Raw genomic sequence first — 14,914 nt, 5'->3', positions numbered from 1 at the left:
CGGAAGATGTTTGGCTCAAGGAACTTGAAGTTTACACATCTGCAAGTTTGAATATGACATTAGCATGGAAGTAAACAGAGAGCAACATGCAAAAGCACAGGAGAAGAAAAAAGCCAAGGCGGGAGTGCCGAAGCCCGCAGGTCCGGCTCTTGAAGCGGGTCCCACACACGGGCCTACTGCCCCTGCTGAGAAACACGTGCTCAGCATGCCGCAGGCAGCGCTCCAGCTCGCCGAAGACTTTCTGCCCGTCTGAAACAGCTCTGGAGAAGAGAGTCCTGCAACCAAAATGGGTGACGTACGACGAGCGTCCGAGCAGGCCCGCAGCACGGCCGCCGAGGCCATTACAGGGAAGAGGGGTGCGATGCCACAGGACCGAGGGACGCAAAGGCACCTCCGTGGGGACGGACGGGCAGGGCATCGGGAGCCAGGCTGCGCGGGCAGCCACCGCTTCCCCACTGGGAGCTCGGCACCGCCCCGGGCAAACGGCTCCCAGACGTCCATCCCTGGTGACGCTACCACGACTCCCTGAACATCTGGCTCGGCTTCTTCTGGCCTTCTCCTGGCGTGTGTGGCAGCGCGCCGAGCTGTGCCCCTGGCCCCTCCAGCCACGTCTCCGCAGCACCAGCAACCCCCCAGGCAGAAAGCTGGGCAACAGAAACCGTCACAAACTTCTGCCGTGCCCAGGATTAGCACAAGCAGCGTTAGCAAAGTGCTGCTGCTGAAGGCACCTCCTGGACTCTCGCTCTTGCCCTGCACTAACGATAACAAGCCCTCGTGCAGCTGCCGGTGAAGCCACAGCACAACAGATTTGTAGTGGCAACATGCAATATTACCAGTCAGATGCCTGCTCTTAGAAACTACTTTACAGATATAAGGCTGTACTGCCTTGAAAAGGCCTCAAAGCTTTCAGATATTTAACTGTAGCTCAAGTGTCATTGTGGTGCTAGGACTCAGGAATTGCAAACATTAGTGAAAACTTAACTTATACCCTTCAGAAAAGAACAGTCGATGACCAACTGATGGAAACATTTCAGTTCCACCTTAGGAAAATTCAAGGAAAGCAATAAAATTCAATCCTCCTGAATAGAGAAAGTTAGATACAGTGCAAGTCTCCGAAATAGTGAATTGTTTTATAAGTGATGTACCAAAACACTAGACATGCTGGTCTGATAGGGAATCTAAGTAAATGGGACACGTGGAACATGGGAAGTTTTGTTCTGCTTTTCTAGGTTTGAGCAGCTGCAGTTGTTTATCCAGCTATTATACCATCTCCAGACAGGCAGACTGGGTTGGCAGCTCACCTTAGACATGTGTAAGGCAGAAAATCATCCGTGGAAAGCCAGCTGATGGAGGCCAATGAAATGGCAAAAGGTGTTAAATCTACCTATATACCCATACATACATGGAGAGGTTTGGCTGAAGAGTGCAGAGGGAAGGAAAGGTCTGGCCTAATCCAGGCCATCCCACCATTTTCTTCTTATTCTCAACATTTTCTTCTTTCCCCCAGTTTATGGACCTGCTCCGCCCCTTCTGCTCCATACCTATGGCTCAGATACCCACCATGTCTGCAACAACCCAGGTCTCCTCCGGAGCACGTGCTTCTTTTCCTTCTCGAGGCCCTGCCCTACGGTCTTTCACCCCGCATCTCATGGCTGGGTCCTACTGTTAGCACCACATCTGCACTGGTCCTGCTGGTAAGAACAGGCAGCGTTTGCCTTAGGCTAACGTGCTTGGGCAAACATCCTCCCCTTTTGACTTCCAGGTCTGGACTTTGAGCTCCTCTTGGCCACACGCTTTCCTGCTCCGCGTGGACTGGCTGGCATGGCCAGTCTGACTGATCTGAAGCATTAGGTGCTTCTTCTCCCTGCTCTTCCCCAGACGCCACCAGACGTGGCATACCAGCCTGCCCCGAGCTCACAACAGCAAAGACTGCTGTCAGTGACAGTGACGACGTCCGTCCTGCTGAAGCTGCCCCAAACTGCCCATACAAACACAGCGAAGACAACTCAGAAGAAGGATGAAGCTTTGCTGCTCCTTTAAATAGAGTACTGTTCGTACAGGAGCGATGGATTTTGACCATGATTCTTTCACTGGCAAGGACAGCGTATTCTGGGCATCAGGTTTATTTATACTCCAGACCTAGCTAACAGGAATTTGGGTCCAATCCAAACGCTCTTGATATAATAAAGTCTTTAGCCAGAGTTAAGCAGCATTTGAAGGGGTAAGATCAAGGATGAAGCTTAGATGCTGCTGCTGTGGTTATACATTTTTACTTGCTTGAGTGTCCAGTCATCCAGGCACCTTGAGCACACAGGCTGAATATGCCACGCTCTGATTATTTACTCCAGCCAGGCTTGCTGGGGTGGAATAATAACTCAAGCAAATCAAGTCCTTCATCCCACTCAAGCAAGTGGTGAAGTTCCCTGACAGAGGGTACAAAAAAAAAAAAAATCCTTTTTCCCCCTCAGGATTTACATGACCACTGACCATCGTAGTCCCATGGCATTAAAATAGCTTAGAGAAGAACAGAGTCTACAGCAGGAGTGGTAGCGGCTTGTGTACATGCAGTCCTTCTAGCACAAAAAAGAGCAGAAAAATTTAGGGGACAACATAATGACCCACAGTGTATAAAGCAAGACCTCTGACAACAAGACTCTTCCTAATGATTAGTTATGGTTTTCAGACAAAAAGTTATCCCTCCCTGTGTTTAACAGTATCACAGATGAGGTCTTGTCTAGCTAGTAATGACTGGAAGGTTGTGAAACAATTCTAGATCTTATTCAAGTTGCTGGAGTTTTCCTGTGGATTCCACCGAGGGCAGTGTAGTAGGCAGCATCAACTGAAATTACAGATGGTATGTCTATTCCCAGTCACACCACATCCTGTATTTTTAGGTACCAAATTTTCATCCTGAGCAAAGTTTTGACTGGTTGATGAGAAAGGGAGTCCCATCCCCCTCCACACTTGCAACTTGTAAAAGCAAAACCTGGAGGCATTACAGAGAATCAGCTCCCACATTTGTGTTCCCACCTTATGTCCTCAAAGAGGCTGCAGGTGAAGCCCAAAAGAATTTAATTTGATGATACAGGCCATTCCCCAGCAACGCACCAACATTTCAGACACAAGCCAAACCCTGAGCGCTGTGAGAAATGTTGAAATACTCTTCCCCCGTTAAAGACAGGTTTTGGTACAATCATTTTGAAGAGCCATAAAGAAAGTGCCTTCATAAGAAGTCAATGCCAGAGGGGTCAGAGAAACTGCAGGGGAGCAAAGGGCCTCCAAGGGCCCTTAACTGTGACAGGTAACTGCTGGGCATCAGTACCTAGACATGATAAATATAATCTCAATCCCAAGAAGAGTTTTAGTTCTTTGAACCAAGAGGTATTTCAAAGAAAATTAAAGTCTAGGGGCTATTAGTCCTCCAGCCACACAGGATTAGTTTTGACACAAATGAAGTATCCTCAATACTCGCCACATCCTAACTGTAAACGGCACTAATACGTGACTACAATTTTATTAGCTCTTTGAGCAAGCAATGCTTGCGTCCTCCCAGTGTCAACTGCTTTGTACTCCCCTCTGAGAGCAGGGGCTCCAATTCCCATGGCCCCCAAAAAGGTTTGGAACTAAAGGCTCTTATCACCTCTGAAATTACCACCACCAACTAACAGCCAGGCATTTAAGTTTAACAACTGTCCACCTCAGTTTTTAAGGAAAAAGAAATGCAAACAAACAGTGGAACGTACGTTAAAAAACACAAGGAGGTTTTTCATGGGAAGCATTAGTCCAGCAAGCACTCACCTGGTACTGGAGGCAAAGTTATGTCTCAAACTGTGTTAAGAGATCTCTTATTTCTGGAGTCAGATGCTCTACTGCCTTTGCAGCTTCTGTGATAGCTTTCCGATACATCCCTTTCTTCTTGCGATTAAATCTCAGTTTGAAAAATTCAGAGAAAGGAGAGAGTTTTGAAACAGATAAGAATGAAGTCGTTGGAGAACCAAACCATGATACTTTAGCTTCTCGCCACGAAGGTTCCCCGTTTTCCTTCTGGCTAAGGTTTATGTCAAGAACACGTGCTGGCCACCATGGAAAACCATGAATTTTACCCCAAACAATATCCCCCACTGCAACAGTTCTTCCATCTTCTGTGACACATTTAGACACACTTTGGGTATGCAGTCTAACTGTTAGTGGCGGCACAATTTTACGCTCATCTTTTGAAGATGAGGAGACGGATGCATCATCACCAGGCAAAAAGTCACACATTTCTGGTGATGTTACTTCTGAACTAGAAGACTTGGATTCGTCTAGACTGTCGTTACTACACACTGATAAGCTAGAAGAATCTGCTTTTCTTTTACGATAATTCATAAGGAAAGCCAAGTTATCATGTCCATCTTTACCTTGGGGAAATCTTTTAAAGTCCTCATCTTCACCTGAACTCCCTGAAGACATCTCAGCTAAACTTCTGTCTGTGGATTCATCATTGTAAAATGCGCCGGGATTGGACTCCCTGCTGTTCTGAAGGACATTTATTTCATCAATAAGTTCTGCCTTATAAATTGAAACACTCTGACCATCATTTATGCGATGGGGCTTCAGCCGTATCTTTGGGGGTGGGACATCCGCACTGGAATGCACGGGCCGCGTAAGCTTCAGTTTTGGAATGGAAGCAAGCTGGCTGCCTGCTGACTTGTCCATTAAACATTTGGTTTCTCGATACCGTTCAGAGTCTCTGGTCTCCTCTTGGTCCTCGCCTCCGTTCTGCAATATTCGCTCTGGACAAAACGGTTTGACTGAACCATGAACCCGGGAAGGGATTTTTACAACTTCGCCTTTCCCTTGTGGAGTACTGTAGGATATTTTTATAACTGGTGTTCGATGTACTAGTTCCCCAGAAAACTTGTCATCCTCTCTCTTTTCTCTTTTGTTCCTTTTCTCTGGGTAGTCGGAGTCACTGTGCTTTTTCTGCTCTTTGTCCTGAATGCTCAGCTTCCTCCTGGTTTTAGCGTTCTGCCTAGCTGCGTTCGCATCCTCAGGGTTCAGAGTGTTTTTACACTTCTCACAGAGCACCTGCCTTGGCCGCAGCCTGATAGTGCTCATGATGAGCCTTCCCGGGTCTCTATTCCGCGACAAGCGCCTCCTCGTCCTCTTTATAGTCCGTGGCGGTGGCTGAGGAACCCACTGGTTGTACGTGTGCCGTAGCCATAGCGGACGAGGAAAGGGAGCTCCCTCGAAGTAGGGGGGGTAAGGAGGAAGGCTGCCAGGCGGCGGGGGAGGCAGGAGGGGGGGTACTTGCTCATCACCGTTTCCTTTGGGAGGCTTTTCACCAGCGGGCTGTGGCTCCGTCTCACCCTGCACAGCATCTCCTCCGTCAGCAACTCCGTTAGCGCAAGCGTCAGCAGGAGGGTCCTCGTGCTTGGGGAAGGAGGACGGGAGACAGAACAATCCGGATCTAAAACAGGGCGAGAAGGACAGGGAGGGAAGGAGACAGAGAGTCAGGATGTTTTGAAGGTGCTTCTCTGGGAGGACTACGTATAACAAACATGCTAGTTTCTTTTTTAAAAAAAACAAACCAAACAAAAAAACAACAGCAAAACCCAAACCCTACAACTCCCACATACAAAGAACACAACATTTTCCCTTGACTTAAGACAAGGCAGCCAGTTCTGCCACTGGAAAAAATAACAGCATTTCAAAATTTAGGAAAGGTATCCTACTCTTCTGCAAGAAAAGACACGGAGATCAAAATCTCTATTTCCATGAACTCTTTGCACAAAGTTTTGCTCTAAGAAGTTTTAAGTTTTATCACACAAAGCAGTTTATTTTATCAGCAGGCTGGTAAAGCCACAGGGAGGGCTGTGATACAGATTATGCAAGCCTTCTGGGAGCTGTTAAACTTCCTTTCTTCACACTGTACTTGCACGGCTGATCTTTCAGCTTCTCATTCAGAATCTGAACAACCTGACTTGGATCTGTAACTTGCACTGTCAAGCCACAGGTCCACCGGTACACAGCTCTGCTCCTCTGCCCCCCGTCTCTCCCTATATACCTTTATTTGTTAAAACTACTACTTCAGAATAGCAAGATTAAGAATGATGATGCACTATCGTTCAATGCCAAGTCTCATCACAGGCTACCAAAGTCTGGATACAATATCTCGCACAGATACTGGCAAAAGCAAATCCACTGAAACACACAACTGCGACTCATGTCTCCGGGTTTCTGCACCAGAATTTATGCCCTTGGCCTGACATTAGAAATATTATGCTAACACAGCACTCGGACAAATATTTGCCCTGAAACACCAACTCAGAATGGGCAACGCTCATTGCCTTGGCTTTCCAGAGATACTTCTGTAGAGAGTACGCCATCAGTGAAGTGCTTCAGCTTTTTGAATAACAACAAAATGCTGCATGGGTGAGCCATGAAGAAGCCACAGAGAGATGGAGAACAGTTACAGACCAAACACTAGTTTTAGTTTAGGATGCCGCATTCCCCCGTTCCCCTCCTCGCCAGCCATCGTTCTCCTTCCGCCCGCTAGCACGGGGGAGTGTCTTGGTCATGCCGCAGAGAGGAGGACTTTGGCAACCATTATGCAGAAGGGCACCAAAGGGAAGTTGAAGGCATCCACTCCGTCACACATGCCCTTACCAGGAGGAGCACAAAGTCACCGCCACGGGTTCGCCGATGGAGAGGAGCCTCCTCCTGCCTCCACCCAGCCCCGGGCGCCTTCCCCAGCTCTGCCCTCAGGCCGCATCGCCTTGCTGTGGGAAGGACCCTGAAAACATCACTAAAAACATCACTTCCCCCCAGGCCCAGGCGAGGAGGTGTCTCCTGCCCAGGAGCACCAGAACGCCACGTTACGAAAGCACGTACCACCTGAGATCAGCGACAAGAAGAGCAGGGCTTTTTAAGCAGATCACAGGAGAAGGGGGAACATGGATCCCATTTAAAATGGCTCTAATCCACTGGCTTCATTCTCCTCTTCTCAGACAACTACAGACTGTATCTCTCTCACCTGATTTCCATGAAGACTCCCACACCAAGTTTAAAAATAAAGCTTGCATAAACTAAGCGAGCAGGAATTAGTCTGACTGGTACCAAGTCACTGTCCTTCTCTGAAATAAAAAGAACCCCTGAGTTATCTGGGCTCTGAAAAATCTTTTCCCAGTATGCAAAGAGTAAGAATGCAAGAATTTGCTGTTTAGATGACAGTTCAGTTTAACTGGGAAGCTCCAAGTTAGAATGCTAGTGAGTCAAGAGGATTACGCTCTTGAAACCGCATAATTTGGAACAAAATGTTTTTGTTCCAAGAGGTTTTTTTTAAACCGAGACAACTGAGAATGTAGGTGTCTTTCAAACGACAACCAAGAAAGTAAGTACAGTTTGTACAGCCAAACAAAGATGTCAGCATCGTTCATAAAACAACCAAAAGTGATATCATTTCCGAAGCTCTGGCTATAAATTTTGGTTATTTCATGCAATGAGACTGTCTAATTTGGTCACACCAGAAAACCGTACAAGTTTTCTGTTCCTCGCGTGGAGACAAGCCCAGCTCCCTCTGCTCCTGCAGGCAAGCCCTCATCCTGCCTGCCTTCCACAGCCTGGCTCGAGCAGGCAAACGTGCAGGCAGGTCCCTCACATCCACAAATCCTTCCCGAGGACCCGGCGTGGCACGCGGTTTCTCGCTTGGCAGAAGCGAAGCACTCAAAGGTTAACTTCACGGGATGATTTACGCTTCTGAAGTTAACGTATTAGCACGTTGCAGCCCCGCTAGGTTTGAAACGGCCCACCTTGCCACAGGAACACGCTCCCGCAGACCCCAGCCTCACGGCAGCGCGTGGGTCAACGCCCTCCCTAGGGAGCGCAGTGGGGCAAAAAACGAGGGTGCCCATGCCCTGCTGCCATCGCACGGCCCTGGCCTAAGGCTAACTCGGACCGCAGCGGCCCTGGGAGCAGCCGCGGGGCTCGGCAGCCCTCCCGCTCTGCCTGGCGAGGGGCCGCAGGCCGGCAGGGACAGCAGGGCGCACGCCTGCACCGGGCGGGCAGCTCGTGACAGGCGCTTCGGAGAAGCGCGGCGGCTGTTAAGCCGTTTTAACCAGAAGCCTTCTAGGCCAGGGTCCTGCTATTTTAGACCTGCTACAAAAATACAAGGAAAAAAGCCCAAACGACCAGGAAGAGCACCCCGCGGCGGGGACGCCTCACCCAGAACCAGTCAGCGCCCCGTGCCAGGGCATCGCTTCAGCAGCTTTTCAGCCCAAAGATGCAGTAGCACCAGATGCCTGAGAGAAAATACACCACCTGTCTTGTCCGAGGGATTACACGAACTGCCAGGCCGAACAACAAAGCAGCTTAAGATTCATTTTCGACAGCAGCGGCTTCCGCATGCCCAGGTAGCGGCTCTGGCAGGGAGGGCCACGGCCGGGCAGGGGCAGCCACAGATGAGCTCTGCAAATCCTGCTGCGGCACGGCAGCGCGGCAGGACTGCTCCTGCGCTGGTGCTGGGGCAGGCAGCCCGCCACGGCACCCTGCATCCCGCCATGGCATCCAACAGCACCAGGGAGGGCCACGCTCTGCACGGCCCAGCACGGGGTGCCGCGAATGGTAAAACAGGCAGGCCGCTGTGCTGACTAAGTGGCTACGTCCTTCCTGCCCTGTTCTGGGCTCGGGACCCCCGCTGCCTGCCTGGCATGCCTTCCTGTGCTGGAGCTCCCACGGTGCGGCTCCCTCCCTCCTCTCCCTGCTGGTGCTCACAAGCGTCCTGGCCTCGGGAAGCTTCAGCAGGGCACCCAGCACCTCCCGCGGCAGCCGTGCTCCCTGGACCAGGCACTCTTACGGGCGGACGGCGAGGGCAGCCACGGTGAAGGACAGCCCCTGCAGCTCCTCTGGCTCCAGCCAGGACAACCAGGAATCTGGTGCCTGGGCCTGCCGCGAGGTAACCACAGGGGTGTCCCGGCACGCTGCCACAGCCAGGCCGCACGTGCGACGGATGCGCTTGCTCCCGCGGGGCCTCTAGTTCTTTTCATTCATACTGGAAGTGTCTCCGAAGGCTAAGAAATCAGTTTTGCTGAGGAAACATCCCTCATTGAGGGGATGAGGGGATGAGGGGATGAGGAAACATTCCAGTCTGCCTGCCGCGCCAGTTCTGGGCAGAGGCAAGAAGAGTTCTGCCGTCCTGCCCACCCACCTGCCTGCCCCCCCCGCGGTGACGTGCACCCCATCCCTACTTCTCAGGCACAGGGGAAGGAAAACAGCTCCAGAGAGGCCACGCACAGATATCTCATACCTCATCACCGCATCGCCAGGCGCCAGCGGTGCCTGTTCGGCGCGACCGAACAGCCACCGTCACCCAAGGCTGCTTTCGGTTTCTCTATCCCTCCGCACTACGTACTCCTGATGGGGATGCACTGGAAGACCAAGCTCCTTCCAGCTCCTCCAGCCGCGGGAAGACCAAGGAAAAGCGGTTAAGTCCTTCCCTTGGAGAGCGCTCGCCAGGGGCCGTGCCCGCAGCGCTCCCCCCGCTGCCGCCCCCCTCGCCCAGCCTGAAGCCGCCTTCCACGCAGGCACAGCTCCCTGCAAGAAGACTCAGCGCCGGTGTCTTTCCACCCACTGCAGAACAAGAGACGTTTCATCTGACACACTTCACTTTCCAGGGCACCTCACTTTTACCACAAGGAGAAATACCAGTTTCACTAGCTTTCCCTCTATCACCCAGACTTTTTTGCACAAATCTGGGTGTAGTTAATGTATTTCTCTCTACTTACTGTCACTACTGATTCTGCATATCTAAACCCATTCGACTCAGATGAAGGTGGGTTAGGGGCACGAGTGGATGTGCAGGCATTACAAGCATCAGGAAATACTGCAGAATGTGGTTTCACCCTGTTTATAATCCCCCTTTCTGGGCCAGACGTGGCCAAATGGACTAAGTTACCTCAATGCAACCTCCGCTTGGAACAGAAGACATCGTCCTCCAATTTGTACTCATGCATAATTAAAAACCAACTAATTATAAGTTCAGTTGCAACAAAATTGCCTGGTCTTGTTATCAAAAACACTTAACTGCAGTCAAAATGCACTCAAATCTCGTGAGCATGGATGCTACGTAGCCTACTGTCTAGAGGAGTGAATTTATTAGAACAAAGTAACCGCCAGTCACTCGATAAGAAGTGCTGGTACTTGCTGCATGCACTGCCTAGGCTGTGGTCAAACAGGGATGCCTGTAGGAAGCCAATAACCATTTTTTCTTCAAATAATTCCACAGCTATTGGAAAAGTCAGGCATGTATTTTTAACTACATCCCACTGTTCCCAAAGGCACAGGGGAGAGGCGGGCAGGCAGCAGGCAGGCAGACCGGTGCACAGGGGAGAAGGCAGGCTGCAGGCAGGCAGCAGGCAGACCGGTGCACAAGGGAGAAGACAGGCTGCAGGCAGGCCGGCCAGCGCACAGGGGAGAAGGCAGGCTGCAGGCAGGCAGCAGGCAGGCAGCCCGGTGCACAGGGAGAAGGCAGGCTGCAGGCAGGCAGGCAGGCTCCTGCCCGCAGCCACTCCCGCTTCCCACGCAAGCTGCCTGCAGGCCGAGCCCCGCAAACCCAGGCAGGCGGTTTCGGGTTCAAACCTGCGCCTGCTTCTTTGTGGCTAAAATAACGGGAGTCCGACGGTGGGACCTGGATGGAGAGGGATCTCCCGGCTGCCTGGGTGCTCGGGGTCGCAGGCCTGCCTCCTGCTCAGCTCCCCACGTCACCCGCTACATTTTAGGAGAAATAAGACAAATTCATCCTCTATGTAATGCTAAAACCAGTTTAAAACACAAAAGAAAGCCAAGGAGCCACCATAGAGGCTTTCCTTCTCTTTCTTTTGGGGTTCTCCCCTCTTTTTGTACAGGTAAAACAACCCACTCTGGTTGTTCGTCTCCTGCCAGTCCCACCCCACCACCCTGCACGGCCCCCTCTGCGGCGGGGCGGCACTGCCCGCGCGGCACCGACTGCTGCCGGGGCACAGGCACAGGGCGCAGGCCAGCCAGACGCCTCTCCATCAGCGTGCCAGCGGGGAGGAGGAGGGAAAACACTTTGGCCACGTCTCTGTTTTGGAGTAGCTCTGGGGCCTTCAGAGTTCAGCACCAAGCTGACAAATTCCTCCTGCCTTTGGGACACATCTCGACCTTCCAGCCCCTAGCAGACTGACGCCTGTGCTCCGCTGCCAGCGTGATGGGCAAGACCTCCTCTTCTCTCCACATCCCCAGTTCAGGGTCGCTGCAGCGGAGGAGGCGCTTTCAGCCTCGTGCGTACCCAAAGTCGCTAAGGTCCACCAGCCAGGCACTCGCCTCGCATACCGCGCTTCCTTCCTGTTGACCAGGCACGGTCAGAGGCCGTGGCTCTCCAGCCCCGTGTCGGCCACCATGTCACGGGCTTACTATGGTGATCACAGGCCAGCCAGCGCCCAGGACCACGCATATGGGATGCGGCCCCAGCAGTTGCTCTGTGTTCAAGTTCTGCTCAACACCCGAAGGGGAGAGACCTCCTGGCCCACCGCCTGGGCCCCCGGCCCCGCGGGGAGAGGCTCTCCTCCCAGCGCTGCAAGATCTCCACCCAGGGCTCCTGGAGAGGCAGGCGGGATGTGCTCCTGCTGCACCGCAGCCCTAAAGCGGTGATTGAAATGCAGTGCCAGGCGGCACCCAGAAGCCAGACTGCTTTTCCTCCCATTTCTCTACCTGAAGCAGCGCTACCATACCAATGGGCTATGAAACTGGCCCGCTCAAAGATTTCAGCCTCCTCAGGCAACGAGAGGGAGCAGCAATCCCATCCCTGTGTAAGCTCGGGGGCAGGCTGGACCCATCCGAAGGCTCACCTTTCGCCGCAGACAAGTCTGACCATCACAGACGTTATTACTGGGGTGGGTGGGAGGAGATGGGGGCAGCTATCCTACTCGTGAGTTAAAACACATCAACAAAACGCCTTCTTTCTGCCCTCCTCATTCCACTTCAAGTCAGGAAGGAGGAAGCTGCCTCAGCATCCCCACTGCAGGTCTGGGCAGCCCCCGGCCAAGCCGCAGGTCTCCCGGTTGATGGGATGGCAGCAGAACGAGCACCAACCCTCGGAGACAACTCCGCCGCTCAGGCGACGGCCGGCTGTCTGCCGCCCTGCCACCCCAGCAGAGATCGGCGTCACCAGCGACAGGGCTGGGGCAGCAACGGGCTCCAGCAGCACCTTAAAGCCTGGGAGGAAACACCCGTCTGGTCGGTTCTTGGATCCACCGGGCAGAGGCGGGAAGAAAGAAGAACAAAATCACAGAAAAAGGTAAGGGGTAAAACCCCAGGTAAAAAAGTGGACGTTGTCACTAATGAGGAAGACAACTAGAAGGTGAAAAGACAGAAACAGCCGGCTTTCTGAAGTGACTGAAGAGATGCCTCCTGCTCACCGCTTTGGCTGGAACTAGGCACCAAGCAGGGTTTATAGACTCTTAATAGAGTCAGATGCCTGAATACTTCTGAAAATCTGGCTCCAATTTTCTAGGATAGCCATTTGAGACTAAATAAACTATGAAAATTAAGTTCAGAAGTCTTGCTTCATACATCTTCTAAGAAGAATTACAGAGGTGAAGCTGGCTGTACTCCTACCCAGCACTAACCTGACAATTCATTTATTGAGCAGACAGAAGCCAAACCTCTCTTCTTAACTTCAACACGGCACAAAGGCGGCCAGCTCCGGCGCGTCGGTCCTTGGGATGGTGGTACCTACCGTCAGTGCGCTTAAACACGCCTGAAGAGTTAGTATCGTTTTGAAATAAAGCATCCGCTGTGTGAAGGTCTTCCCTACCCTTCAGAAGGACAGGCCTTTCACGCCCGCCATTAGAGGAGTGCCCCTCTCCGTGTCAGAAGGGATCTCGACCTCTTCAGAGCCGGTGCAACGCGTCCACACAGCCGTGCCGGGGCAGAAAACAGGGCCGGGGGGGTCCGCTGCTGTCACAGCGAAACAAGAAACCGGAGGGAAGATACTCCAGGAGCCCCTGGAAATCGCGGCCACGGCCAAGCGAAAGAGCGGAGCGGCCAGGCTGGCGCTGCGCGGCCCCGAGGAGGGATGGGATGGAGGGCGGTCACCCGGCCACAGGGCGCTCCGGGGGGCTCCAGCGGCGGGGGGACCCGCGGTGCCGCTCCGGAGCCGCTGCCGACAGAGGGGAGCGAGGGGAAGAGGGGGGCGAACCCAGCCGGGCTGCGGCCGCCTCCCGCGGGCGAGCGGGCGGCGCAAGGTCGCGGGTGCTCGCAGCGGCGGGAGCGGGGCCGGGGGGGGGCAGCGCGGGGCAGGGACACGCTCACCCCGGGCCCTGTGCGAAGGCAGCGGCCCGGCCCCGCCGCGTCCCCGGCGGGGCGGGGGGGGCCATGGCGGAGCCTCGCCGCTCACCGCGGAAGGGCCCACGGCCCCCGGGGCACCGGGCGGCCCAGCCTCCCACGCGGGGCTCCGGGGCCGCCCGCGCCGCACCGGCCCCGCCGTGGGCCCCGGCGGCGGCGAGACGGTACCGGCACCGGCACCCCCGCCCCGGCCGGGCCCTGCTCCCGCCCGCAGGCGGCCCCGGGCCGCTTTGTTCCCGCCGGGCCGGGCCGCCCCGGGCGAACAAAGGGCGAGCGCCGCCGGCGGCGGGGGCAGCGCGGGGCCTCCGACCCCGTCCGGGCCGCCGGGCCGGGCCGCGCCGCGCCGCGGCGCCCCGGGCCAGCCCCGCTGCCCCCGCCGCGCTCCCCTCGGCCCGGTCCGGCCCAGCGCAGGCCGCCCCCGCCCCGCGGTCGCGGTCCCCGTCCCGGTCCCCCCGCCGCCGCCGCCGCCCGTACTTCTTGGTGCAGTCGAGCAGGACGCCGGTGAAGCGGCGCTCCCCGCAGCTCAGCGTGACCACCAGCGTGTCGTTCACCATCTGCTCCACCAGCACCGGCAGCCACGCGCCCACCCGCGGCGACGGCGCCCCCGCCTCCGCCGCCGCCTCGGCCATGCTGCTGCTGCCGCCGCCGCCGCCGCCCCGCCGCGCCCCTCCCCCGCCGGCGGCGGGCGCCGGGGGCGGGCCGGGCCGGGCCGCGCCGCGCGATGACCTCACGGTGCGGGCGCCCCGCGGCCGCCGCTGCCGTAGGTGCGTGACGTCAGGGCGCCGCCCCCGCAGCCGCGGGCGGCCCAGCGCCCCCTGCCCCGCCGGACCGGCCCTGCCGCGCTGCGGGCGGGGCTGCCGCGCACGTGCGCGGGCCGGGAGGGGCGGGGCCGGGCCGGGCGGGGCGGGGCGAGGCGGGGCGGGCGCTCCGGGCCGGCCCCGCCCGCCCCCTGGCGGCCGCGCCGCGCGCCGGCCCCAGCCTGGCGGGGGCGTGGCCATGGGGGCGGGGGCTGGTCGCCCCGCCCCTTCCTCCCCCTCCCCCCGCCGCGGGGCGGTTCGGCGGCCGCCCCACGCCCGGCCCCCCGCGGAGGCACCGCCCCAGGGGGCGGGGCCGTGCCCGCGCTGCCGCCCGCGCCGCCGGCCTCCCTCAGCGCCCGCCGGAGAGCCACCGCCCCGCCCCGCCCCGCCCCGCCCCGGCAGCCCCGCCCCGCCCCGGCAGCCCCGCCCCGGGCGCGAGCCGGCGGACGGCGGGAAGGCGGGGAAGCGGCGGGGGCTCCCGGCGGGGCGGGCGGCGGGCGCGGGGCGCCGCGTTTGTCGCCCGCCGCTGCACCGCGCCCCGGCCTGCCCTTCCCCGTGGAGGAGCAGGCAGCCCACTCCGGCAGTTCGTCATGGGAATGATGTCGGGGCGCACCGGGGGGCTGCAGCGTCGCACGGGGCAGCGCGGGCCGGCGGGACCCAACGGCGGCGTGTCCGGCAGGGAGGGGCGGGGGCCGCGCTCCGTAGGCCGGGCCGAGCGAACGGGCCGCTGTTGGGCATCGGGAAGCCGCGTCTGCGGCCCGAAGCGGCGTGGG

At 56.3% G+C, this 14,914-nt stretch overlaps 1 protein-coding gene across 3 annotated transcripts in view; it reads right to left on the bottom strand.

Annotated features, from left to right (window-relative positions):
• Positions 1-14,077, bottom strand: part of PWWP2B (PWWP domain containing 2B) — a 66,954-nt gene extending 52,877 nt beyond the window's left edge. The window contains exons 1-3 of one of the 3 annotated variants that reach the window (XM_072870042.1): positions 13,819-14,077; positions 4,401-5,452; positions 3,797-3,928 (exon numbers count right to left, since the gene is read on the bottom strand). In XM_072870042.1, the coding sequence (XP_072726143.1) occupies positions 3,867-3,928; positions 4,401-5,452; positions 13,819-13,973 (1,269 nt within the window). In that variant the 5' untranslated portion in view covers positions 13,974-14,077 and the 3' untranslated portion in view covers positions 3,797-3,866. Of the gene's footprint in view, positions 1-3,796; positions 5,453-13,818 lie in introns of those variants that run through there. The other 2 variants (XM_072870041.1, XM_072870040.1) reach the window with 2 other exon arrangements.
• Between the last annotated feature and the right edge of the window lie 837 nt (positions 14,078-14,914).

The sequence above is a fragment of the Ciconia boyciana genome, chromosome 8, assembly GCF_034638445.1.
Source record: "Ciconia boyciana chromosome 8, ASM3463844v1, whole genome shotgun sequence".
Taxonomy (NCBI): Eukaryota; Metazoa; Chordata; class Aves; order Ciconiiformes; family Ciconiidae; genus Ciconia; species Ciconia boyciana.
Note: the sequence above shows the minus strand (reverse complement) of the source record. Positions and strands in the feature narration are given on the sequence as shown.